This window comes from Aphelocoma coerulescens, chromosome 4 (genome assembly GCF_041296385.1).
Source record: "Aphelocoma coerulescens isolate FSJ_1873_10779 chromosome 4, UR_Acoe_1.0, whole genome shotgun sequence".
In the NCBI taxonomy this organism is placed as follows: Eukaryota; Metazoa; Chordata; class Aves; order Passeriformes; family Corvidae; genus Aphelocoma; species Aphelocoma coerulescens.
The window spans coordinates 28,542,410-28,570,100 of NC_091017.1; the positions used below are offsets into that span (position 1 = coordinate 28,542,410).

Here is a 27,691-nt window from a genome sequence, read left to right on the forward strand (position 1 = left end):
TCTCCTCCTTTTTAAAAATCCACCATTTCCTTACCTAGTCTCTCCTTAGATCCTCTATTGATACTTCTGTCAGTCCCTAACACTATTAACACATGCTTTGATTTCCATCTGACCTTCTCTTCCAAAAGTTACTACCAAATTATTACATTAACCTTGATAAATTAAATAAATACTGATAAACACAAACCTTTGAACCTATTTCACAAACGTCAATAGGATCATTATCCCCACAACATCCTGTAATCTTATCCGTATGGTTTGGATCTTCCCAGGTCTGCCAAAGGAAAGAGAACTATCAGTTACCAGCTCAACTGAAATTACAACTCATCTTACCACTAAATTACAAAGATTAGTAAAAACAACAATAAAAACATCAGCTTTCCGAGAACAGGTTTGCTCAATGGAAGGAGAAAAAACAAACAGTCAGTGGATTGACACTGAGTAACTCACACCCAGGACAAGTGACGTGAGGATTACTGAGGACGTATTTTTCCTGCATCAATGACTCAACAGGTACACTTTACCCAACTGCAGTGATTAAGGCTTCAGAGGACCCTGAATATGATTTTTCTAGTTACTAGTGATAGTGGAATCAAGCTAAGACACCTTACAACTACATTTTTATTATACTTGTTAAATACCATCATATTAACATAAGTTGTTTTCTAAAACATCTAAGCTTTGAGCTAACCACACTCCTACACATAGATTTGTCAGCACCCAATAAGCTATTTAAAGATTTTAGCTTTAGGTATGAAGTATTTCTTCATTCAGTATTTTGAGACATGTACATTCCAAAGGAGAGTTGAGAGTTTAAGACCAAAGAGGCAAGTTTAAACCCCTGCTCTGAGTACTGCACAAGCAAGGAATCCTAGCCAAGTTATACTAACCTAATTACTAGACAAGTACTTGTTTTTACTTTTACTGGCAAGTAATGAGTAACTCATTCTACAGCTGAGAAGCTTTTCTTGTTAAGAATTTTGAGTCCAATTAAGTATTGTTGAAAAGATTCTAGAAAACTTTTTTTCCCAAGGAGCTATACTGCTAGCTCCTGCTGTCCATGATTGTTACTCCACCTCAAACTTGTTCTTGAGAACTTGACTGATACTGGAAGGCAAAGCAGAATCATTATCAAAAAACTGCTGAAGTGGAATCAAGAGAGAATTGAAACTTAATATTTATTTTTCCAGTATTCTTCACAGAATCAACTAGGTTGGAAAAGACCTTGGAGATCATCAAGCCCAACCTATGACCTAACACCACCCTATCAACTAAATCATGGCACTGAGTGCCACGTCCAGTCTTTCCTTAAACACCTCCAGGGATGGTGACTCCACCACCTCCCTGGGCAGCCCACTCCAGTGCCCAACCACTTTTTCTGTAAAAAAAATTTTTAATGTCTAGGCTGAACTTCTCCTGGCACAGCTTAAGACTGCGTCCTTCCAAAGTGCTCTTCATTTAGGGCTGCATTACACCAGTACTACTCTTCTGCCCAGTCACACCTCTTCACCTCTAGGTCCGAAGGAAGGAATAGTATTGTTCTCTGGACAGTACAGCAACTTCTGCTACAATAGCAAATAATCTAATACAGTAAAAAATAAAAATGACACTTATGTTCAGCCCTCCCTAGCTCACCAGGTAACAAGGGATGCTGAACACTTCTCCTGAGGAAAGTACTTTAAGTCCAAAATAAAGCACTTTATGCAGGAAAATATTTACATTTTCAAATAATTCTGGCTTTACACTAAGGAACATACAAATTTGGAAACATTAAATGGAATTGCTGGTTTCCAACTATACCTACTTGGAAACTTTGTCTATTGAATAGACAAGAACTTCATTGCTGTATTCCAGCACCTGCCTAGTATCTCCTCTCTGGGGATCAAACACATAAGCAGATTTTCAGGATTCAACTTTCACTGCTTATACAGTTAAGTGTAAAGAAAATAAATTACACTTTTCAAGCTTCATCATGTTCTTCAGTACTGATTTAAGTGTGTGTTATTCACAGAAAGCTTAAAACTTTTCATTATGCTCAAAATTTCAGCCATTAGTTGGGTTTGTCAAGGCTCAAAGTTTTGAATGCATCATGATCAGTAAAGTCTCACAGTTCAGAGAAAAGTTAAGTCAGGCAGTTGAGGTTTAATCTAAAAAAGAACAGCCCTTGTGTTCCTCTTTGTTAAAGATATTAAGAAATCCCAATTAAAATTTATGCTGCAGTACATGAAAATCCTAAATGAGTTTTTAAATAAATGCCTTGTTTAAGCAGAAAAGGTCTACTTGACAAAGCATTCTTGAATGGCAGACCATGACAGTTTAATTCTGTCACTACAGTACAGAGACACAGACCAAAGATTTGAGATTTCTTGATCATTTAACTCCTTCCTGAAAACACAGCACATATTTACTCCCACACCCAAATTCTGATCAAAATTTATGGACACAATAAAGTTCAACATAAAAAAAATCCTAATTTACAAACGTATCAAAGAGAATCACCCCTCTTGCAGCTGATTTGCATTCAGGCAGTATCCAAGATTTACAAGGCAATTTACACAGAAGACAGAAAACTTTCACCATTATAACAAAAATGTTACCTGTGGGAGGGCACCATAATTCCATATATAACCCTTGTGAGGAAAGATATTTGCCACATATCGAAGCTTGCCTTTCTTTACATCCTGTTTAATGGGATTCAACGGCTCCTCAGTGGCAATCTAAGCAGATCGTGAAAAAGGGCGTGGGGGTGGGGAGAGGGAAAGAGAGAAGGAGAATGTTAAAATGGAAAGCAATTCATTCCATACCCAGCCAGTGGGAAAGATCCATCTGGCAGCACATGCTTGTGGTTTGAGGATTATTAAAAGTATGATAGCTTCACTCTGAATCTCAAGGGTCATATTCAAAAAGCAGCTTATTAAGGTATTAAATAATGCTGTAAAGTATGCAAGAAGAAAATGAATTTAGAAGAGAAAGTAATAAATTTCTAAGGAGACTGTCATGGTCAAAAACTGAAAGGAACTTAAGTCAGAAGTTCTTGCACTTTATAGTACAAGTTCAACAGATGTGCAAATGGTGGTACAACATCTTCCAACAACAGGGGCTTTGACAGCCACAGACGAAATGCTTCATGTTCTTGCCCTCTGCTTGTTGCTCTCCAGTTGCAAACATCCCTTCCTTCCATCACCTCTCAGCATACAAATGCCTTTTCACAAGCACAAGTTCTCCATAGCCACCAAATGCCAACTTAACGCAGATCTGGAACAAGTTAAGCTACCATTCAAAGAGGGCATTCTTACTCCTGAAGAAGCACTGTCAGAAGAGCTGAACTACAGCTGAACAGTAACATCCTCCCCCAAACCCCATATACAAGCCATACACATACTTCCACTGCCTGAGTTACGCACCACAGCTAATTCACACTGTAACCACCCTTTTGACACTCCACACCACAGTCCAACCCAAGCTTGGCTCTTGCTTACAAACACTCATCTGAGTGGCAAAACGCTTGTTACAGGCTCAAGTGGTTACACTCAAGCGGTCCACAGCTTTCCTGCATAAGGACACAGCCCTCAGTCCACACTCATTTTATATCCCTGTCATTTATCTGAAGCACCATCAACAAAGCCATCCCAATTCCACTTTTTTGAAGCACACCAACCTGTCAATAGCATGTACTCATTCCACAAGTAAACCCTCCCCAAGAGCCAAGACGAAGGTTCAGGCATTTCTGGTTTTACACTGGATTCTACCTGCTTCTGGTCATAATCTAACAGTGAAGAGCTCAAATATGTTACTTGGGACACTGACAGAAGTGGAGCTCAGCAATGATCAGGCAAGATCTGGTAATAACAGGTGTCAGCAGCTTACCATGGTCTGGACTGAGGGACTGCCAGGACACAATGGCAAGGCAAGACAACTGCCTTAATGGTTGATGCAGGAAATTTTAAGGGTATTAAAAGTTAAACATTAGGGATCTACATCTAGTCTCCTCCATCAAGTCCAAAAAGTCAAAAATCACTGATTTCTGAACCTAACAGGACAAACTTTTCTACCCTTGACAAAATGTGCTGAAAGAAGTAGAGGGAGAGCAACCTGAGCTTTGGGCAGCATTCAACTAGCATTGTCAAAGCAATCCTCTGAAAAACAGAACTCAGCTTCCACAATTAATTATGAGCTTAAAATACAGGGTAAATATCTGAGGTAACCCTGCTAAGAGTAACAACTGTGATGGCAAACACATTTCTGTAATTGAGGAAAGGAGAAAAAAATCTCATATAAGAGGCTAGGGAGATTCTTTGGTATTATTTTCAGTAATTAAGAGTTAAAAGCATCTGGGAAGCATCCCCAAAATTAATACAAATGTTCAAGAAGACAGGACATATCCTGGTGAGATCTGTGTTTCACAAACACTATAGATGATTTCACTACTTGTAAAATATCTCCCTGCAGGAGTAGATACATTCAATCAGTATTTATTTTTGTCACAAAAGAAATACTCTTTTAGTTGTAACACCATTTGTCAGAACTTGGCCTAGCACACTGTACAGTGGAAATGATGAATTAAACCATCTGAGTGAAAAGCTCCATAAGCAAGTGTTAGTCTAAATGCTGGACAACATCCTGAAAGTCAGTACTCCAGGACTCTGCTGCAGATATGCTGCACTCTGCAGTCAGAGGATTGCCAAGAAGCAGTGCCCACCTGCTTTTCCTGTTTCCACCAGGAAAACAATTAGAACTTCAACACTTTTTATAATTGCAAGGAAAGTGTATGTACCACTGCAAACCAATTTTTTAACAGAGCACATTTTAATGTGTAAAGAGCAATCCAAACTGTGATTAAACTCTGACTACTGGAAACCACTACGTTGTCGTAACTTCCACAAATACCTATATAATCAAGGTATTTTTCTTAATTACCTCCATTTTTGCATTCGTCCAACGAGGCACTTCTACAATCATATTAAACAGGACCTAAAACAACAAAATAGTGACAGAACTGAAAATAAATTCCACTTGGCAATTAGCATTTTACAAATTCTCTCCTCTGCATTCAGCAGCAACATACATCACATTTGTCCATTACAGCCACTTTTATTTGTATAATTCATTTAGTTCAGCCTCCATGGTTCATCCTTTCCCTGCCTCATTGCTTTGAGAATATGAACAACAACAAGCACTGGAAATACACCTAATGTTTTTTGTTCCCATGTCAATATTACCCTTCACAAAATGTTCAGAATGTCCATAGAATAGTATGCCACGAGGCAGTGGTTCAGTCTGTTAGTCAAAGAGGATTGGATGTTTCTATAGCACAGAGTTGGCTTCCTTTAAGCAGAGGAGAATGTTTCAGTTTTTTTCCCCCTCAAGGATTTATTCTTTCAGGCCCTCCTCTTTTGCCGTATTTTTTTTTAAAAACTCATGCAAATGACATTTCCAATTCTCAGTCAAATCTGGTTGCAATGAGGCGATACTAATCCAAAGGTGATGGCAGAGGAAAGGGACAGACACCTCACATTTGTGTTAACCTTCTTCCTAACAGAAACAAAGTGAAAGCTGTTTTAAGAAGGGGGTGTGGGAGAAAAAAAACCCAATAAACATGTAAAGTTTCATGGTTTTAGAAGAAAAATAAGTAGTCTACACCTTCTTACTGAGGCGGTTAAAGCGACATTTTCCAAAGAGAAAAATTCGGCGTAACTGCCGTAAGATTTCTTCTTATGAAGCTGAGTTAAGCACTACCAAGTAGAGTATTAATTGAATTGAAACCATCAAGCAAAGTCTACAACCTGGTTTAGACTACTACAATAACCTCAAAAAATCACGTTGCCTGGGATATCTCTTCACAGCCAAGGAAAACTCACATTGGTATTAGCAATCACAATAGATCCGGAAAGACAAAATACGTTTTTGCAGAAATTTGTAGGAAAAAAATATAAAGTTGAACCAACTGAAGACTTGCACTGACTCTTTAACTACAATTAAGGCTCCAGTGAACCCTTCAATATTTGTATTTTTGCTCCTTGTACCCTGCAGCTGCAACAAACAAATACCATTACCAGGATCAACATCAGTCTGATTAAAGTAATCCCAATGGTTTTATGATCATCTCCTCCCAAACAAATCTGGAATGTGGAAAGCAAGAAAGCAAAGGAAAATCCCAACTGTCACTCAGCATTTCTACTATGAGATCACAAGCTATGGACAATCCTCACAGCCAATTCCCAATAAATTTAAACTATATTTGCCATCCATAAGTACTGTACCCATACTGCAATCAGTGGTATGTCAAATGGAATCACTTTTCCCAGTCAGGTGATGACCAAATAAAAAAAAGATTTTAAAAAAAGGAAAAAAAGGAGGTTTCAGATAAGTCTCAGTTTCATAAAATACACCTTATGTATATAAGAACAGTTGAAACAGAAGTAAAGAGGGCTCAAAAATGTCAACGCCAAGCAAGCAGACAGAACAAAGCAATATACATGCACCAGCAGGTAAGAGAAGGGTTGGAAGAAAGCCAGATAAAGTCTGCACATCCATCTGGGAAACACTTGGAAAACAGAAATGCACAGCATGAAAGCCAGTGGTGACAAGAAACTCTTAGAGAACTGCCATGCAGGTAGAAGAATTGTTCTGACTGGTAGCTACAGGCAGAAAACTTACAAACTACTCCTGGAATTATAGAGGAAGTCTTCCTCTCCACCACAATCCTGTATTTTTGTTGTTTAGATGCTGCCATATGCTTTTCTGAGCATGTAGAATGCAAAGGCTTCAGCAGCCTCTAAGCTAGGTTTTGAGCTTTAATTAGTCAACAGTCCAGGTCTCCACCAAATCAACTGCTGGGGCTGGACTACAACTGGACTGAAATTAATGCAGTGTTGCTCTCAAAATCCTAATAAAACCACTTGGATTTAACTCAGCTTGAAGACCAGGCCCTCGTAATTTGTGTATCAGTCAAATGTGAATTGTCAAGAGTCTTAAATGTGACAGCCTGACAGATTAATTTGTATGCAAAAAAAAAAAAAAATCCCCAAAAGTACTCTCTCTAATGCTAAGCTGCCAAAAGCATTTACAAAAGATTAATGACTTCATTCAGTGTTTACATTTAAAAATAAAAAGTTTTATTTATAGGGCAATCAAATTTTCACAGTGGTGAGACTAGATTCACTCGTGTGGAAAGGAGAGCATATACTCAATATTTTGACAGCTCGAGAGAAGCAGATTCCCTGTTTTTTTAGGATTTTTCTTCCTCCTCTTTCATTTCTTATTTTCCTCCCTGACTAAGTATCACAAAGGAATGTTTCCATCACCCTTTTTTTTTTCCAGACCAAGCACCTATTCCTTCAAACCACTTGAATGTTGTCTCCCATCCCTTGCTGAAAACTGTCCCTGCCTCAGCTGAAAACAGAAATGTAAGCGTCAGACACCACCTGTCTTCACAGATTACCATCTGCATGTGTCATTCAGGGGTTAGTTTTGGCTGGTGAATGCATCTGGTAATTGATATTTTTATCTTAAATCAGTAAAACAAAAAATTGCACCTCACCAATCCCCTAAGAGTAAGCACTTCTACCCCCTCAAGCAATGGCAAGACTGTTTCAACAGCCCATCTGACACACCTTCAAATCACAGAAAAAAAGATCTCTCATTAAACAAAAACTATTGCTTTCAAAGTTTACCATTTAACTGCCTTAGTACAAGAGCAGTCAACTAGCCTGCCTGTGAGGGCATTGCTAGCTGCAGTCCAGATTTAACCCAGCTCTGCAAGCGCCTCATGTAGAAGGGACTCCACTTCATGGGAGCCGATTGTTCAACAGGCCAGAAGGAGGAGTTCCTCCAGGCAGCCTCATGCCAACTCTGCTGGCTGACGGTTTCCTCAGGACAGCATTCCTGGAGCATGCAAGAAAAGAGGAGGAAACAGTGTCCTAGATTTAGAAAAAGGGACAGAATCAATCTTCTAGGAAAATGGAGCTGAAGAGCCCAGAGGGACACTCAACCCAGAGTATTACGTAGCTTGTTTGAGTTTGGGTCAACATGAACCCAAGACAGATATTTGTACTTAAACTTTATTATACCTTGAAGAGGGGCAGGGGAAGTGTGGAATCTACTTGCTCAACACAGAGAAGTCAAAAGTACATTTCCTAATTCCTGCAACTGCATAAGAAAATCAGCAGAAAATTACACCAGTAGGAACAACCAGTATATCTAAATGATACCCTTCATTTCCTAAGAATTACACCCTAAGTACATTACATGGGAACTCCAGGTAGGTTGCAACTGTTTGCTTTATTGGGGTGTTGTCTTTAACAGTTCTTGGCACCTTACTGCATTCCATTTCAGCTGAACATAATTTTTAATGTCTCATTATATAGTTTTTGCTGAGACAAGCAAAAATGTCTCTCCTTCACACAGAAAACAAACAGTTTTTGGTTTTTGAAATGAGAAAACCACAGAAAGATGAAAAGATATACAAATATACTTGAGCATATTTGTACAGCAAGTATTGAGAAAAGCAGGGAAAATACAGACTATTGTACCCAGGTAAACTGTTAGTCATCATCCTCTCCTCTAATACTGATGGCCAAAAATAACAGGCAGCTCTGGCTGTACTGATTCTTACAGAAAATAACTCATTTTGATCTGGGGTTGTTCTTAGAAACCTGAGTAGCAGAAGGAAAAAAAAAAAAAACCAAAACATGACCTTTCTGATGCCTGCCTTTCTGGACTGCCCTATATCCCTCTCAAAAACAATTCTTCCTTACCTAACTTTCCCTTTCTTGTTCAACTAGTTTCTTTCCCAGTCATTCCACGTTCCTTATTTCATACACTTGAGAGAAGGGTTTTGAATAGGTATGATTTTGCTCAATGGCTGCAACCTTTAATGCTCAGCTTCGAAGGTTCAGATAAGCTGAAGCAGAAGTGGAGCAACCGCTATAGACTGCAATTTGCCATCACCATGCATGACAAGGAGAAGAGATAAGCTAAAGCTTACAGTTACTTTAGTAATTTTTATACTAGAACGCTTAAAAAAATCTAAAAGCACTAGAGGCAGCATTTGGGGGGCTGATGACTCTTTGTCATAGAGAAGTCCTGAGTCCCAAAGAAAGTGAGAAGAAAAAGCAGCTATCATTTCCTTTTTTTTTCCATCTGTTCATTTGCAATCTGGCAGGGATTCTCATCAGCCATCAACTGAACATGGCAGCATGCACCTGAGCACTAACAAGAATGAAAATCATAAGCTGCACTAGCAGTAGTGTGAACAAAGGGTGATGTTTAAAAGCGAGAGAGAAAATAAAAGAAAAAAAGGGGAAAAAAGGAGAAGGTAAATACGGACTATCAGGAAATATATCCAGAAATAAATGGAGTAGGACTTCCCTACAAAATGAGTTGCCATGTTATAAGCATTCCCAATGTAAGTTCGCTATAAGGTATTTGCCAATTAAAACAACAAACCAGATGCCAGCAACATCTGGACACCAAAGAGACAGTGGAACTTCACCAACATAAATTAACATGCCACATAGCAAAAGAGGAATGCAATGTCCAGCATAAACACAGAGTGCCTGTAGTCTCTTCATACTGTACTTCCCTCACATACTGAAAAGTACTTTTCAGTACTGTTATACTGAAAAGGGAATCATGAACACTATGTAGGTACAGGTAGGTTTTACACACAGGAATCTCACTGGCATCAGGCATATTCTCTGATCCACCAGTTATGGGACATATTCACCTGCACAACTATGCAGAGTATCCATGACATGAATAAATATGAAACACTGGCATTCTCAAGTTTAAGGAACCATTTATTTGAAGTTAAGTTGGATCAAATAATTGATGTAACTTTCTCAGTAAACCAACTGTACTCTGGGTAGATTTCAACTGGACTGCTGAGTGACAATTACCTCTACTCTCAGCATTTGTTCATCTATAGGAACACAAAGTGAGGCTGCATCTAATGGACACATCCATAGCAAAAATCTGGGCAAATTCAAGCATCAGGGTGAAAGATTCACTGATAATCTAAAATTTGGAACACAAATCCCTGACCATATAATGGACACATTGGAGCCCAGGTTACATATACTGAAAAACGGTCTAACATCACCACGGACTGCTAGAGGCTGTAGTTAAGGCAGAACACAAAGTCAGCACCAACTGTGCACCTGTTCTGCAGGGGAAATGACGGCAGCTTCTCCTTTCTTATGAAACATACCAACTTTACCAAATGAATCTCTGACACCAGTTTTGAACACTGCTGGAAGCACAAAGTCCTCTGTCAGACCATCTATGCAGACTGCATGACCACTCCGATGACCCCTTATATCTCACCTGACTAGTTAATTTATCAGAAATTTTTGGCTCAGAGAAGCATCTCAGCTGACGTCCACAAGGGTGTTCCAGCACTGTGCAACCCACAGCATGCAACAGAACAAAAGCTGTCTTGTTTCTTTCATTTTTTTTTTCAAATGCTCTTGGGAATGTCTGCAAGTTAGAGGGCTATAATCTCTACGTGCTTGGACAAACTCCTTACCAGGGCCAACACATGAAATAAAACTTTGTATTCGAGAACACCTGGGTCCTCTGAACAACATAACATGTGAATACTTCTCCAAAGACATACAATGGTAAGTGGATTAGAAACCCTTTCACTACAGCAGGGAAGCAACGTGTCACACTTGTCTTGAAAAGAAAATGATGACCTCTTCAAACCTTCTTCCTGCCAGACATGGAAGACCATGTTCAACAGTCAGGCTCTGACAGTTTTGACAGTAACTCCAGTGGAAACATCCACTTTTCCAGACAGAGGTGTGAAACTTTTGAAACCTTTCACAGAGATTCACATGGGCAAGAGTGTATTCCAAGTGCTTGCAATGCTTAAGGCAATGCAGGGGTTCAGACTGCAAGCTGCTAGTAATTCTAAGACTGAAGCTGAACATTACTTCTTTCAGCATAGTTTCTACCTCAAAGTAACTTCTCTCTTGTCCTCAAACAGCCAAAAACCATCTCCAAAAGCAAAAAGGTCAGTTGTCAACAGTGTCTGCAAAGCCAAATTTAACTGAGATTTGGGAAGGACTAAAATGTTGCAAGAAATGGCTGAACTAGTGAAAACAGTTAATATAGAAACACGACAGTGTTTCCCTTAGAAACTACAAACTGAGACTGTAAAAGAGCTGATACAGACTTGTAGGATGCACATTCCATATCCTACAAATGTTGAAAGCTGAAACTCCTCTACTTTGAGACCTTCTTTCCTGGCATCAGGAAGACCAAGGACAATTTAAAGTAGATTAGACAGACTAAAGAGACTCTTGCAAAATTATCTTCATTTTCCATAGCTAGACTGCCACCTGATAAACACCAGCTCAGCATAATTTAACACACATTCTTAAGAGGGCTTGCCCTTGTCCAGAGTAACAAATACCTGCCACCCTAAAAGCGTAAGTTTCAAAGATGAGTTTCCAGAACAAGAACTATCACCTTTGAATTCCAATTAAATTCAGTGCAAGGATCAACTGAGTTAACAGCTGCCAATAGCAGCCTTTGCATTCCTAGACAAGAGCAAGGAGTCCAGTGCTTCGGAGGTCTTCTGAAATCAGTACATGACATTAAATTCCTCAATTTCCCTTTACTCCCTGATTAGGCTATGCTTTCCCTGCATACACACACAAGGATGCATCTCTCACCAGGCCAAGGTGAGGAGAGCTGCTAAAGAGCCCAGTGTAAGAAGAAACTACTTTCCTGAACACAAAGATCCCCTTGTTTTCTCTCTCCTCCACAAATCCCAAAGATCATGATGACAAAGGTGTTCTCACATTTCACCATCAAAGTAAAGACTAAGCATGCTCAGGAAGCTTACAGCCTGCATGTTTGTTTGCTTAATTGTATCAAAAGCCTGCTAGGATTGAAATGTACATTTGCCTTTGCTCATTTTCTGTAGTTCTGTTAAACCACAGCACACAGCTCTCTCACAACAGGAGTTATGTGAAGCAGCTCTGGAGGCTACGCTGGCCAAGAAAGCAAGACCTGCTCACCCTCACTGGCATTTCCCCTCCCCTCCTTTCCATAGGCTACTGGAAGCATGGTTTTCAACAAGCTGCCATGCTTCTCACAGCACAGACAAATGCAGTTTTGAACAGTTTCAGATGCTGCATGAAACATCTTTGCATCACTCAATATTTATAAGCAGCTAAGAAACAGAATTCTTGACTTGCCAGCAGGAGAAATAAATAAGAACTGATGTTGCAAGACAATGATTTTTTGATAGAAGTCTACTGGCACATACTCTTTTCCCTGAATAATTCCTCTTTCAGGCATGATTCTACATCTACTAAACAGTACCTAAATGGGCATTAAGCTACAGAAAATCTAAAAAGCATTACTTAGGCATTGTAGCTTGAATGAATCACACAGCAAAGGGAGAGGAAACATAGTGCAGGATTGTGTGGGGACTGCTGTACAGCACAAGAACCAGTGCACCACGCACTGGCTGCAAAACTATGAGAGCCCAGACAGTTAGGGCAGTTCTTTCACATCTGATGGGTAGCTACAGTTTTGCAGTATGACTGGCCAAACAGATAGGAGAAGATAAGGACTGGGACACACACACGCCCCCCCACGTATCGTGGCCTTAAAGCATAGTTTGGTTCATTTTTTTTCTTTCACATTCTTTTACTAAGTTTTAGATGAGCCTATGCCAGGCAAAGCACAGCAAAAAATGTTACATTTTGGAAAAGACACTTGCATAAACAGATCTTGTTTCACAGAAAAAGCCTGAGCAGATCTTCCATGTATTCTGGGCTTGTATTAGCCTTAACTTCAGTCCCGGATAATGCTGAACCATTAGCAGATGTGGTTTTTCTCCCTTTGGGCTTCCCAGCTGAGTATAGAAAACAACTGCAGTTCTGAAAAGCAGATACTCAGTATAACTTCTGCCCTAACATACTTAGGATTTCTGAAGTTCTGTTTATAAACCAAAGATTATCCACAGTCAGAGCATAATGAATATTTCATTAAGGGAGGTTTTACTGCAAATGTTTCTGAACGCAATAGCAAAAAAGATAACACCTCTACACTGCAAGAGTCGTAACAAACCTTTGAAAGATTGGCATAAATGTTTGCCTTTGAGAACATCTTGATGAATAAAGGAATTCTGACATTTCTGGTCCATTCAAAGAGGAGAATATTAAATCCTTTTAAGTCTTTCCTCCTAAAAGACTTGTATTTGAAGATATGTCAACTATATTCAGTGAGAGCAAGTTCACTCTGCAGAAAAGGGATGTTGGGAAGGAAATAGAAAAACAGTTGAAAAAAAAAATCAAGAAAAAAAACTTAGCAGTACCTCAGATCCAGTAGTCTTTGACCTCTTTGCAGGAATTTCTTTATCCTATAGGGAAAGAGTGAAGTAAAGAAGTGTATAAAGAACACTAGAGAGCAACACTGTATTCACATAAATACAGGAAACAGTACTTTGCAATGCAATTGAAACATCCCTTTGTGAGCACAAAGGCCTAAAATGTAACTTTTAAAAGTAAGCAGTCAGTTCTGTTTCATTGTGAAATTCTAACCTTCGAGACATTAACAAAGGAAGATAAAAATGTACAAGGACACATCCACTTTCTCCCAGACACAAAGAAATTTAAGCAGCAATTTAGGTCTGTACTCAATTGATTAGAAACAGTCATCTTTCTGTACAGTAAGACAAAAACCTATCCAAAATAAACAAAACCAATATGAAAAAAAAGGCTGGATTTATCCATCATAAAGCCCACAAATCTCAGACCAGAGGATGGAAAGACTCTAACATACAATTTTTAAAGTCATCCTCTTGCAAACAAGGCAAAATTAACAGAGACCTTAACCATGACTTCACTTCTTGCTTACTCTTCAGGCCCTATTTCCCCACTCACACCAAAATGAAAGCCTCTCCACACTGATCAGACACTGCAGACTCTGATTTAACCTACTGACAAAATCGCAGGCTGTAACCGACTCCTCCAAACTTTTAACTCTAGATGCAGGGACAGCAAAGCCTCCAGGGAACACGTGATGAAAATGCCCATTGCTGTTCCAGCAATAGCATGGACTGAACATGGCATCTTAGTAATGACACTCTGAATGACCTGCCCCTCCCACTGACTAGCACTTGGGTCTGCTGATCAAAAAGGTTTCATTCAGATTTTTAATCTCTCGGGTTTAATAATTCAAGGGATTGGTTCATCAGTTCAGAAGTCTCCATATGAACATGTTCAAACTACTGACATTTTGCACCATTCATATCACCCATAGAGACTCAGCAACAAAACAAGAAAACGACTCGAACTCCCCCAGCCTGTTTGTGTCACAAGCACCCTGTGATAAGCAAACCTCAGCCTAAACCAAAGACTGGCAGTTCTCCCATCAGTGACAGACAAAACAGCCGTTTCATTATTGCTGTAATGAAGCCCCAGGGAGGGTGGCTAACAAGACGTGAAAGTGCTCATCTGCACCTCAAGCACTGCGAGTCTCCAAAGGTGTGATTACCACTTCTCTCCTGGGCATTGCTGCTGGCTTCCAATTCTAATGCTCCTTTTGGGAATTAAAGACATACACCGTAAGTTACGCAAATGTGTGCTGTACATCCACGACAAAGAAACGTACACTTTTAATGGCAGATGTAGAAAACCGCTAATTTAAAAAGAGTAACAGTAGAAAATTAATTCAAGCACACAAAAGCACAACCCTTAAACACAGGGAATTATCACAAGATAAAGTGAGGGTTCCTCCTGCCCTCAATCATTTAAAGAGACACCTAGGTTTGTATATACAGAAGTCATTATGTTTCATTACAAGTTACTGAACTCAGCAGAGAAAATTTGGTGTAGTCATTGCGCCTGCATTACACAATGTATTACATTGTGCCTGTCTGGGTTAGAGTGGTCCTTTCTGGCACTATACATTTCTCTGTTGATTACCAAAAAAAAGCTTTTAAAAACTGCACTTTTACCTAAAGAACATCAGCAAAATCATTAGCATTTTGAAATTAATCATGTTTCAAGGCATAAACACATACCTCTTCAGATCCAGCAAACAGGGGAATGTCATGGAATGGGGAAATATATTTACCATCTGCATTCTCTGAAAAACAAAACAAAGTAGCATTGCAAACCTAAAGATATGGCCTAAGATGTTGGTGTTGCTAAATATCACATAATACAGAAATGTATATATGCTATGATTATGCATCCATTAAACTTTTTCTGACGTTTAATTTCAAGTATTAACCTACAAGGAGGACAAAGAATTTGATTGTTTTGACAAGGATTAATCAGAATCAAAGTTATTGCTTTAGCATTCAACACTATGCTTCTCTTCTACCTGGCAATACAAGCTATACAGGGAGGAGAAAATTATTTCATTCTTTTCTCCTCCCTGGCCATACACAACAATTAACAGATAAAAAAAACCTAACCCATTTCCATCAGTGATAAGTGAATTCTTCTGGGTTTCTAGCAATGTTGCCTCCATGACTTCACTGTATTTCTAATAAAGTGAGTTTCATGACCGCAAATACCCCAACATAAGAGGCCAAAGTCTGATCAAGAGTGAGTGAGGGATGTGATAATCGCTCTAGGCCCTCGAGATGAAACACCACACCTTGAAACCAGCAGAAATTGATGTTAACTTAGTGGCGGCCCAATCTGCACCTCAGCCTTGCTCCCACTCTAGAACGGAACGAACTTCATTGGAGTGTATGCTTAAGTTTTTCAAGTACAAGTATCACATCAAAACAGTGCAAACTAACTCAAATCAAGGAATTTCTCCTCTGCTAGCACCCCTATTCATAGTAAAAAAAAAAAAAGCAGACAAGGAACCTCACTTAGCTTTGGACTTTACTTTGACCACCTCAGCAAAGAGGAGTAAATGGAGTTAATCTGAAACTCCTGGAAGCCTCCCAGATGCTCCTCCCAAATAAAACAAAGTTTAGTGGCAGGCTGTTTCTCTCCACCAAATAAAGTGGCTTTCCCTAGACGAGCTCCTGCGCTGGTAGCCCCAGGAGCGAGTACCAGGGAGCTCTGGCAGTGCTGCCAACCGGACACACGCCGCCTCCGCTTCTCCCACACCAGCGGCCGTCAGAGTTGACTGTAGGTCAATGAACCAGAAGCGTACAAACCCTCTGCGATAGGACTGGCACACAAATAAGACAACACTGTTACGAAAATGCGCAATAGTGAACACGGCGCACCCCCTCAGCTCTCGCTGGGTCTTGAGACGCCTCCTGGAGCACTGCCCATGCCCTCGCACTGCCACTTGCTGGCCCCCGCTCGGGGCTGGAGCCCCACGTTTTGGATGTCAGCCTCCCGCCTCAGTGACGTGTTTGGTGAGAGGCACGGCTACCTTGGTCACAAGGGACAGGCTGGGCTGTCACACCACAGAGCCTCCCACGGCTGTCCCTGGGGTGCCACAGGCCTCCGCTCCCAGGCTGCCACAACACAGCACCACGGCGGCGCTTCCCCCCCGGCGTCCTCCGGGGCTGAGCAAGGGCACGGCTGGGCAGGGGTTGAGCAGGCCAAGCATCCCCTCCAAAAGCTGGGATTTCTACAGGATCCGCCCTCGCTCTCTACAAAAACACTGCTCTCCTCCTGCAGCGGGGGGAAGGCTCGGGGGCGACACCTCAGCCAGCCCGAGGAGCCTCCGCGAGAGAGGGAAGCCGCCGCCACCACCACCACCTCCTCCTCTCTCCCTCCGTGCGCCCCCCGGACGGGGAAGGAAGGGGTTTATGGAGCCCAAGGACTGCTACTTACTAAAGTAGAGGCGGTAATCGGGCGAGTTGGACCGGCCCCGCTGTTCCGTGCTGTAGCGGGACATGGCGCCCAGGCGCCCCCACCCCCGCGCCGCCAGCAGCAGCCGCGACAGCCCCGGCGGCGCCCGCATCATGGCGGCGGCCGCGCGCCCGCCTTCCCTCCCCTTCCTGCGGCCGCCGCGCCGCGCCGGCCCTGCCCCGCCTGCCGCGGCCCCTGCGAGCCCCGCTCCTCGCCTCAGAGGGAGAGAGCCTGTGGGGCTGCTCTGCCGTAATGGAGGGCTCCACTGAGTTGAAATTAATGGTAACAAAAGCCAAGCCCTCCTTGAGGTGGCAGGTGACCCCAGCGGGAGCCAGGCAAGCTTGGGCAGGTGGTAGCCCAGGTGTTCCAGGCTAAGGTGCTCTCAGGCCACCAGCACTGCCAGAATGGGGGTGGTAAGAGGATGGAGCCAGGCTCTTCTCGGTGATGCCAAGCACTAGGATATGAGGGAACGGGCAGAAACTAACACACAGGAAGTTTCACCTGAACATGAGGAAGAACTTCACTGTGCAGGTGGCCAAGCACTGGAACAGATTGCCCAGAGTGGCTGTGGAGTCTCCCTCACTGGAGATATTCAAGAACCATCTGGATGCGATCCTGTGCCATGTGCTCTAGGATGACCCCGCTTGAGCAGGGTGGTTGGATCAGATGAGCCACTGTGGACCCTTCCATGACCCAACATGACCAACTGCGATTCTGTGAAGAGTGTGGATGCAAAATTAGTGGTGATGATACCAAAGGTTGCTATCCTTACCTGAGGCCCACGGCAGCAGGAAGATCCTACCCTGCTGCTACTTAGGTAGGGAAATGTTTGTTTCTTAGCACACATTTTTATGACACCCAAGCCAGTCTGTGTGTGCACTGCTTATAGCTGGGCTATTTGCATGGGTTCCCAATCAGAGATAAATTTTTATATTGAACCCTGCTGTTCAATTCTGTATTCATCTTGTCTTAGCTTTAAAGCTTAATAGCTCTACATATGATCCGATTCCTTTGAATTCCCTTTTCATTGATCCTTGAGGATGACTTCAAATGAATTTCCTGTCAATAAGGATGGTAGTTCTTGAAGTAGTGCTTCTTATTTGTGGATCTTTCAAAAATTCCTGAAAAGGGGCAAATACCACTATTTGCATTTCATTGATGGAGAAACTGAGGCAGAACAACTTTTGTTGCATCATCACTCTTAAATACCAAGCCAATTATCTTGTGTATTCATCTTGAAAGCTGATCAATATTAGCTTTGAATTTTAACTCTGGTTTGAATTACCCTGAAAGATTTATGCAAAATAACTCCATGTTACCCTCATCATTTTACACATTATTTTGAATGTTATTGGGAATTATTTATTTGCAGCAGAAGGGCTAAGTCAGTATCTTACTTCTGATTTAAACAGCATATAACTACTTCTCATTATTTGTTCCCTCTACTACTTTGGTAGATCAGGCTTCAAAAGAGTCAGGATTGTCTGTTCAGTGTGTGCACTAAAGCAGGAAGATTTTCATGATGGCCTCACTACTGTTCCCCCATGTACTCGTCTGAAATGTGTTAGTTGGTGCTCTGGATCTTTGAGGGAGCTGTATTCTAGTGTGTGGATTTTCCATTACAAGAAGGCTCTGGGGGAAAAAAAAAAGCTATGGTCTCCTCTGATTTGCCACTGCTTGCTATATTTGTGACAACAGACTTATCCCCAGGAGTATGGAGAGGCAATTTTTGAGGGCCATTGCCCACTTCTGCAGAAGCTACAAAATAGTACTTCATGTTTCACCAGAGGAGTTGGCATCTGAGTTCCCCAGATGCAAGGTTTTCAGGGGTAATCCCCTGCACTGAACATGTAGGGATGAAATGCTTCATAGAATCACAGAATGGCCTAGGGGGGAAGGGTCCTTAAAGATCATGTAGTTCCCCCCTGCCTTGGACAGGGACACCTTTTGCCGACCAGGTTGTTCAGAGCTCCACCAACCTGGCAATGAACACTTCCAGAGATGGGGCATCCACAACTGCTCTGGGCAACCTGTTCCAGTGTCTCACCACCCTCACAGTAAAGAATGTCTTTGTTATATCTAATCCTAGACCTACTCTCTTGCAGTGTGAAGCTATTCCCCCATGTCCCATCACTATATACTCTTGTAAGAAGTCCCACTCCATCTTTTTTCTAGGCTCCCCTCAGATACTGGCAGATCTCTGTAGTTCTAAATTTTTAGGTTTGTCTAGAAGACAAAGAATCTGGTTTTCATATGGAGTAATTAAAAAAGGAAAAACCTATGTAACTTTTTTTCTATTTTAATAAAATCTATTATGTGCTTTCTTTGAGTTGGCCTGCTGCTGAAATGGGCAAGGTTAAAAGGAAACCATAGGACTAATATTCTGCCTCTCCCTAGTTCTGAGGAATCTGGATTTAATTTATGGAAGGTCAAAGCCTTTGAAAATCACTTACTGAGAACACACAGAGGATTTTTACACTTGCAAAGCTGATAGTTGGGTGTAAGGTTATTCTAGTAGGAGTCTGATACATATTTATTTCCCTCTACCAGCTGGAAAGTGAAATACACTACAGTGGCCTGGAGTCCTGGTAAGATGCATGAAGTTTGAGCACAGAGTTCTCCATTGCTTTGTGTTATGAACATGGTCCTACCTAAAGCTCTCTCATCTCTAGTGGAAAATCAGCTGTGAAGCACTTAGAATGTATGAAATATAAACGAGTTTCTGTGCAGACACTGTTTAGATGCATAAATAAATGCCAGCACGTTACCTAGCAAGGGTAGATGATACAGCAGAAAGCCACACTGAAACCCTGCTAATGCTACCAGAGCAGAGAACATGATGTTTTAGTACTCTAAGGTATCCAAAATTATCCTTGTACTACAGAAATAATAATGCTTTAAATAGGTTTGATTGTATTTTTGCTTATTGTGCATTATATTACACAGAATACGGCTGAAGTATGCCCATTACTCCTCAAGTCATATTTGGGTAAGACCAGCTCCCTGGTTAGAATAAATTCACCTACCATCCTTGAATCTTTGAAACAAATTAAAGTTTTGGTTCCAGTATTTACCTTGAGCAAATTCTCCAGAATTACCAAGTCTTCTACTACCAAGGGATTTTTTCACATTCATTCCCAAGCATTTTGCATCTAGCTCCTTGCATATCATTCCAATTGGGCCAGCAAAAGGCATTTATAGCACTGATCTCATTCATTGACCTTGTAACAGCTCCCACTGAAAAACAATGAAAATGTTGCTATTTATTTCAATGGAATTAGAACCAGGTCCTTAAGACTTAAGTAGAACTTACACGGTGCTTAGGTTTTACGCTTGCCCTCTGCACAGGGGTGAATCTCATTCCAGCAAAATGCCACTGGAGTATAGCAAAAACTCAGCAGCAATATAACCATCTAAGCCTGAAGGACATCCTTACTTTAAAAGTTTGTACTCTGCAGTGTGCATTTACACTGATCTTAGATAATTTTTTATATACACACATATATATTAAAAAATTAATGTTTTGCCCATTAAAATGCTGTGCAAATTAAATGCAGACAATATTATCAATATCATAATTTAAAGAAACCCCTCCTCCTGAATGAAAATAATTTTCATCTTTTCAGCTAATAAAGCTTTGAAGAATTTCATTAGTATGACTATGTGCTATTCCTGTGCATTTGCTCTTGACTGGTGATCACATCATTATCATTAAATTTTGCTGTAATAGAAGTTCTATCTCCATGGCTTATAAAACCATTGATCTGAAGGAATCAGTTCCTGCCAGCCTTCTGTTCTGCTGCTACCTGTGTGCAGAAGTCACAGCCAGCCTTCCTCCCTGCCCAGCCACCTCAGTGGAACAGGTCGCTGCCTGCCCCTGCTGGCCAGTGCTCCTTCAGCCAACACCATCTCCCCAGCCTGCCAATGGATCAGCTCCCTAGGGCAGATCAAGCCAAGCAAGGCTAGCTGAGGCAGTTTAGGGACATTGGGCTAAGCTATTCAGGCTGCTTTTCAGCCAAAGCAAGTTAAGGGCCATGAACAACTCCGGCAGATCTTTGCACCGACAGTCCTCAGCAGGAGAAGGATGACGAATCATTGGAGTCAGTAACCTCTTTCATTGGCACAGCCGGATTTGGCAGAGGATGTCTAGAGAGATGTCTACGCACAGCCAACTCACATATGTATTTGTATATTGCTCGCTGATGGATGCCTGATGGCAACGAAAGACTACATCATCTAACTAAAAGGACTTGTGTATTTCAGTCACTAGAGTTAGGTTTATCAGGTTACATTACTTTCCATCTCCATGTGAATAAGAACAGAGGCTCCTGTCCCAAAGACACTTAAAGTACCTTGGGTCAGACTGTGAACCCTTGTTTTGTAGCAGTGAACTCACTTCAGTAATCCAATTGCTTTAAAGAGACTGATCCTCTGTATTTATGCAAAATTTGGATTTAGTCATAATACTCATTACCATTAGGAAGATATCAAGTTTACACCCTGTTTTTCCCTGAATAAATTTTTTGTCTGAGCTGTTTTGTCTAAGCTGTTACTTTCTTTTTTAACCATGCTTTTTGTTAGGCTCCCCCGTAAAGTATGTTAGGATTCGCTTGCCAGACTTAACTTCTCTGGACTTCTGCCTAGAAAGTGATTTGCCCATCAAGAGGCCTGGACACCATGGCTGTGTCTAGTTTTGTAAGATATGTCTATTTGTTCCCTCCTAGGCATCTGTACTGAGTTAATTTTAAGCTCTGTGAACCAGATTTCAGCCTACCCTAACTCCCATTACACTTGTTTGTATGAACTGAAGCTTATTTTTTAAAGACTCTTACCTTTGTTAATCCAAGGCAACTCCCCCATCACAAAATAAAAATCGCCAAATAGTATTCTCTCCTGTTAGTTCTTTCATTCATTCTTTCACAAATGTGCACAAACACAGAAAGAAAAAAAAAAAGGCTCCAGTTCAGCTATAAAAATACTGTCTGGAAATATGAAATTTTAGTGTGAAGCTGAAAATCTATAATGATTCAAAATAGAGACCTAGAAGGAAAATCTTTCCAGTTGCTCATGATAGTCCATTTTTAGGTTCCATTCCTCTCTTGATTTGTGAATTGCTGGACATAAGGTTCTCAAAGAATTCCACAGAAAATATTTCATCTTTGGTAATTTCTATGCCCTCCTACTTTACATTGAAATGCACCAATAACAAAGAATCATCTTCTGTTCTTTTACCTATGCCTCACTCTCTTGCTTGTCGTTCCTCATTAGCTTTGATATCACAGTGCCATCTACTTGATCAACAGAGTCAGGTTATTTTCCTTAGAAAATTACACAGCTGTAACACTGAAGAAATCAAAGGGCTGCTCTGTTTCCTGGCAAGTTCCCTCTCCTTCTCACCTCCCAGCCCTTTCAAAGCAGCACTGCCCTTAGATGTCCCCCCCTTTGGGACCTGGCCCAGCTCCAAGCCTAACAGACCTACACAAAGCCCTGGCTGGATAGTGACAGATCCACAGGCGCTGCAGGGACAATTCAAGCCCTGCCGACCCTTTTCTCAGCATCCCTTCTCCTCTCTGGCAGGTGTTTCAGTTTGAGAGATGGGTCCCCCTCTGTAGGCAGAAAACACGTCAGCCTTTTGTGTGTGTAAACTGGAGCAGAGGCTTTGTTTGGAGTAAGAAAGCATCACAGCAGTCCAAGGAGATGGATTGCATAGCTTGAAAGGTTGAGCCTTCCCTTCTTAGAAATATCCACAGCCTAGCCTGAGACCCAGCAGGCATGTACTTTATGAATTTTTCCTACAAATATTTAGACAAGAAACACTGTAGACAGGGCTAAAAGAAATTATCGCTGTGCACTTACTTCTAAAGACCTGTTTCTCTACAGGAATCACCAGTCTGGCAAGATCAACAGTAGGAGTGAAGGTGAGACTGCCACACTAAATAACTTTTCACCTACAAGACAGGCTTTTTTCTTTTTTTGTACTATTGAAATGTGTTTGAAGTTTTTTTCCTATGTATATTTCAAAGTAATTTTGATTCATTCATTGTGAAAAATCAGCATGTAGACTCCTGTTTTACCTGTCCCTAAGCCTTATCTTTTTATTGCTTTTTTCCTCACCTGTCACTCTGTTCTTATCTTACCAGTACTGTTGCAAACAGGTAGAGTGTACGTACCAGCAACTTTCCTGTGCTCAAAGTCCTCGATGGGCCTTACACAGGATTGTTCTTATCAAAGCCTCAACACTTCGTCCCTCAGAAGACATCTTTGCTCTGACTCGTGCATACAGGCAGAGTGACAGTTACAGGCTTGCTTTTATATGCACTGAGATGGAGATGGGGAGCTACAGAGACATCTGTGCTCTTTGCTGTCGTGCTCCACCTGTGGGGAGGGTAGGACAGCTTTCTGCAGCAGTACCATGGTACCTTTCTGCTTCTCCGCTGCCTGTCAAATGTAATCTCTTTACATGGGCAAAACTGGCAAAGCCACTCTGCAGCTACAGACTGAGACTCTCTTTTCCCTTGGTGTCTGTCTGTGTTGGCCATTGCAGTGAGCAAACTTGGAAATGGCAATCCCATGCCATTGCCACAGGACTCCAGCAGTGGTCTATGCATCCACTCAAAGGGAGCAGGCATGGTAGTCAACCCACACCAGTATTTTTTGTGTAACTTCTGGGATCCTAAGTTATAATGAAATCTTCTGTAACAGCTGTGTGGTATGACAAGAAAACAAATAACTGTTTGCTTACTTAATGGCCATCAGTCTTTATGGCGCTTCTGGTTCATTTATAGCTCAGGACTGAGATAAAGGTTGACATTGACCATACAACAATCAGCTCTTATATGTGGCCAATACAGTTGCTTGGGAACACAATTCCAATATTTTCCAAGTTGACACCAGCACCTGTTCTGTTTCTTAAGCAGGGTGGCTTCCGTGCAAATAACTCCTATGTGAGTGTTCACATCAACTGGATTCCAGTTTGCTTTGTACAATTAAGTGAGCATAACAGAGTAGTGAAAGAGATTTTCACACTCATTGTAAAAAGAGCATTTTGTCCATGCAGATGCCAAATATTCTTCTTGTCTTATGGATTAGTGACTTTGGTAGTGCTTTCCCATCAGTTGTTAGTGGGGCCAGAAGAGAGCAAGAATAATTTGAAATTGAGAGAGGGTTGCTCATACTATTGTGAGTGGCAGTGAGTATTTCACACACAGTTCTGACCGTGCTTTCTGTGGCATTTTGTTGTAGTCTGGTAAAGATCAGCAAACAGTAATAAGAGTTTATAGGGATCTTGCTCAAATGCACATCTGATTGTTTTTATGTAATTCCCCTGCTGATTGCACAGGCATAGCCCACTGCTGTAAATCCGTGATGGGATTTAATGTGATGATGGATAAACCTGGTTGTGTCTCAAATCTCCCTCTCTCCAGAGGGGATAGGGAAGCCACCAGTCCTGAACGTGTCCCACTCATTTAGAGTATCACAGAAAACATGCTATTTTCAGCCTTTCCTATGCTGGATGGCACAGAGGAGATATTTTAAGGTTGCAGAAAGTTCTCATCTACATTTCTAAACTGTGGTGTAGGCCTGCTTTGGGCTCCTGGCTACCTCCAAAACAATGCTGCTGGCTAAAGCCAGGTAAACCATTCCAAGTACAACAGCCACAGCAAACTACAGCTGGCTTTCCCCATAACAATTCTGTTGCTGAATGAACACATACCTTTTCACACCCTGTGACTGAGTTGAGGAGGAAGAGGAAGACAATTTTTGCATGTGGGTAGATTGCTGTCATAATAAACACCTGAGCAAATTTTACTATATCCTATCTTGGCTTTAACTCTGCATTTGTGTCAGAGCTTACAAAGTAAAGAATTCTATAAAGTTTGTTCTTCTACCTTCACCCAGCCAAAATACATTGACCAGTTTTCCTCCAAACCATTTAAATTTAAATAAATATAATGAAATCTCATAAAAAATGATGGGACCTCTGTCTTCTGAGAAGCATGACACTAAAATCCTGGTGGGGAGAGATACCTTCTCTGGGTAATTCTGGCTTAGGCAACCATCAGCCCTACCCATAGCTGCTAACGTGTGCCCTGCGTCATCCCCTGCTTCATGCTGCCACAACTGCTTCCTTAGCTGGTTGAGGAACTAATCAGGAACACAGATCCGGATGGAAAATAGCCCAGGGAAAAGGGGCGAGGGAAGGACTTTTCTGCCAGATCAGTTCCTCCATCTCATCTCAAATGCCTGTGTTTACACCCTGCAGCAATAATGGGAACAAAATCATCTGGGGAAGGGGGGCATTCAGGGTGGTGACTGTTTAAACCAGTTTCACCACCCTCGATGAATACCAAGCTATTACTTCGGAAAAAAGCTCCTCCCAAAGTCCCCAGTGTAAGGAAATGGGGTGATTGATTGTCCTCAGCTCCGACTTTACACTGTGTACAATTTGTTGCTGGAGCTTTGATGCTTGTCACAAGTGTGTCACAGTCTGTCCCTGCTCTGCCTCTCCCTGCTGTCACCACTGCTCTGCCTTTCAAGGAACTTTTGTGGTCTGACTTGCAGAATAAAGAGCTTCTTAGGAAATATCAAAGAGGAGGCAGGACTTAACACATGAATTGTCTATGTAATATGTGACTTCTCTGTGTGAGCACAAAGTCTTCGCAGTATTCCCGTCACCACTTTATTCCTCTGCCAGACTGTGTTTGGGCTGGACACTTTGTGCAGCACTGGCACGGTGCTGCAATTTGACGTAGTTTATTGCTTAACAGTTTCATAACCTCTTCTTTTCACTACTGGGTAGAAATGAGGGGCTTTGATGAGGAGATTGCATTACAGGACCAGTTTTGTAAAGAAAAACAGAAGTTGGAAACGAGGTTACGCTACTGGGTCTCATCCCAGCTTGTTTTTCACTAGACAGTCCTTCAGGGACACAGCGTGGCAGTGCTAAAGCCAAACCCTCTGCCAGCATCTGTCAGAGGGACATTAGTTGTGTCCCCTGGCAGATGCTGAGGCAATGATTGTGCGTGAGACTAACACCGATTAGGCTGCACCACGGGGCTCCCACCAGGCATTTCCTACAGCAGCGAGGGCCGCAGGGTTGGGTATCACAGCAGCGGCAGTGATTGCTACTGATGGCTGTTGGGGCTCTTCCCAGGATAAGTCCAGTCCAAGCTTAGATGCCAGCACCTCCTGCTGTTTTGACATGCGTTTGATTAGACTGGCGCTACAGAGGATCACTAGACAGTACATGTGTGCCAGAGGCCATTGCTAACAGACAGGATAATAAGATCTCTTCCAGGGGTTAATCCAGAGGTATTACGAGCAGGTGTTTTGGTGTCCACTCCCTTGGCTATCACAGCATGGTGGTTTGCTGTGGTGTCCTTTACAGGTCCTTGGCAGGCTTTCACCTTGGCTTTGGCCTCCCTGTCCCTAGTGTAAAATGGGACACAGCCTGGTTTGAGACTAGCGTCAGCTCCACACTACTTCCTAGATCCCGCAGCGGCTTTTATGTCCTTCTCAGCCCTTTTCTTCATTGTCCTGGGGGATTGGTCGCCTTTCAAACCTGTAGATCCGGAGTTTCCAGCCCAAAAGCTACACGTACTCTCAATGGGATCAGGAGACTGGCAGATGCAACTTGAAATGCAAGGAGTTGGGGTCCTGACCAGGCTGCCGGAGTGAGAGTCGAGTGGGTGGCTGGCCTCCCCTTCCCATTTGCCTTGCCCTCTGCTTCCTGCTGCCCGGCAGTGCAGAGGGGGAAGGGGTCTGGTGAAAGCATGGTGGTGCCGTGCCACACTCGGGCACCTCGCTGCCCGGCAGCCGAGATGAGGCAATTCCTGCTCCAAGCTGCCGGCACCCCCGGCCCTGCGGCGGGGTGAGGAGCATGCCCTGAAGCAGGGAGAGGGCCCGGGAATGGCTGCGGTTTGGGGCTGGCTCTGAAAGCGGCCCCGCCAGGCGCGCTCACACGTAGGGCAGGTGAATGCAAACGCTGCCTGGGGCGGCAGCTTCGCGGGGGTGGAGCTGCTCCGGCACAGGTGGCAGGGCTGAGCCCGGGGACCTGCGGAGCCTGGCGAGCCCTGCTGCAAACCCAAGCATAAAGCAACCAGCCTTCACCTGGGCAGGGAGGTCACTTCCCTGGAAATCAAGCTATTGTCTCCCCGCCACCACCACCACTAAGCAAGGCTGTCCGTGGCGAGCATGGACTGTCCGGGGAAGGAAGGCACCGGGGGAAGGAAGAGGAATTTGACCCTGCTGAGGAACAAGCTCTACATGGGGCAGAGGAGGAGAACGGAGCCCGTGGTGGAGAGCACCACCACGGCCGGGGACCATGGCAACTTGAGGAGGAGTCAGTCCGACAGGACAGAGTACAGCCAGAAATTGCAAGGTACTGGGGAAGCTTATATGGTGCTCTGCTGCTAGGGATGCTCTGAGCTGGGGTGGTGTCTCCATGCCCTCCTGGCTGCAGCCTTGAGATAAAAAAGGGAATGGCAGGCTCTGCTCCCCCGCACCCACAGCTGGAATGAGCGCCCCTCTCACCCTTGCCCCCCAACTCCAGAGTGTGAGATGTTTCCCCTTTGTAGACGGGACACAAAACATAATTGAAGGTTTTGGTGAGTTCCTGCAGAACTCATATGCAACCAAAATCTTTCTCATTCACCAGAATGCATTTGCAACACAAACAGTAATGTCAAAATAGGATGGCTCCGTCCTATCTGTCTTTGGCTATCATATTAAGTGAGGTATGTGCCAAGTCATTAGAAGGATTAAGGACCTTTTTTGCTCAATTAAAAATATCGGGATCTATAAACTGTTGCATAGATTGTACAAGCCTGAACTAAAGTATGTCCAGATACATGTTTGGGTGCATATACTGATGCAAATTATACTATTCTGTGATT

The 27,691-nt window shown here is 42.4% G+C and overlaps 2 protein-coding genes across 6 annotated transcripts in view; one reads left to right on the forward strand and one right to left on the reverse strand.

Moving 5' to 3' along the window:
• PPA2 (inorganic pyrophosphatase 2) overlaps window positions 1-16,933 on the reverse strand; it is a 34,565-nt gene extending 17,632 nt beyond the window's left edge. The window contains exons 1-6 of one of the 2 annotated variants that reach the window (XM_069013282.1): window positions 16,779-16,933; window positions 15,047-15,111; window positions 13,337-13,381; window positions 4,918-4,971; window positions 2,598-2,717; window positions 188-274 (exon numbers count right to left, since the gene is read on the reverse strand). In XM_069013282.1, the coding sequence (XP_068869383.1) occupies window positions 188-274; window positions 2,598-2,717; window positions 4,918-4,971; window positions 13,337-13,381; window positions 15,047-15,111; window positions 16,779-16,911 (504 nt within the window). In that variant the 5' untranslated portion in view covers window positions 16,912-16,933. The remainder of the gene's footprint in view (window positions 1-187; window positions 275-2,597; window positions 2,718-4,917; window positions 4,972-13,336; window positions 13,382-15,046; window positions 15,112-16,778) is intronic. The other variant, XM_069013283.1, reaches the window with a different exon arrangement.
• Window positions 16,934-26,824: 9,891 nt separating this feature from the next.
• ARHGEF38 (Rho guanine nucleotide exchange factor 38) overlaps window positions 26,825-27,691 on the forward strand; it is a 41,462-nt gene continuing 40,595 nt past the window's right edge. For 3 of the 4 annotated variants that reach the window (XM_069013285.1, XM_069013287.1, XM_069013286.1), the window contains exon 1: window positions 26,825-27,177. In XM_069013285.1, the coding sequence (XP_068869386.1) occupies window positions 26,991-27,177 (187 nt within the window). In that variant the 5' untranslated portion in view covers window positions 26,825-26,990. The remainder of the gene's footprint in view (window positions 27,178-27,691) is intronic. The other variant, XM_069013288.1, reaches the window with a different exon arrangement.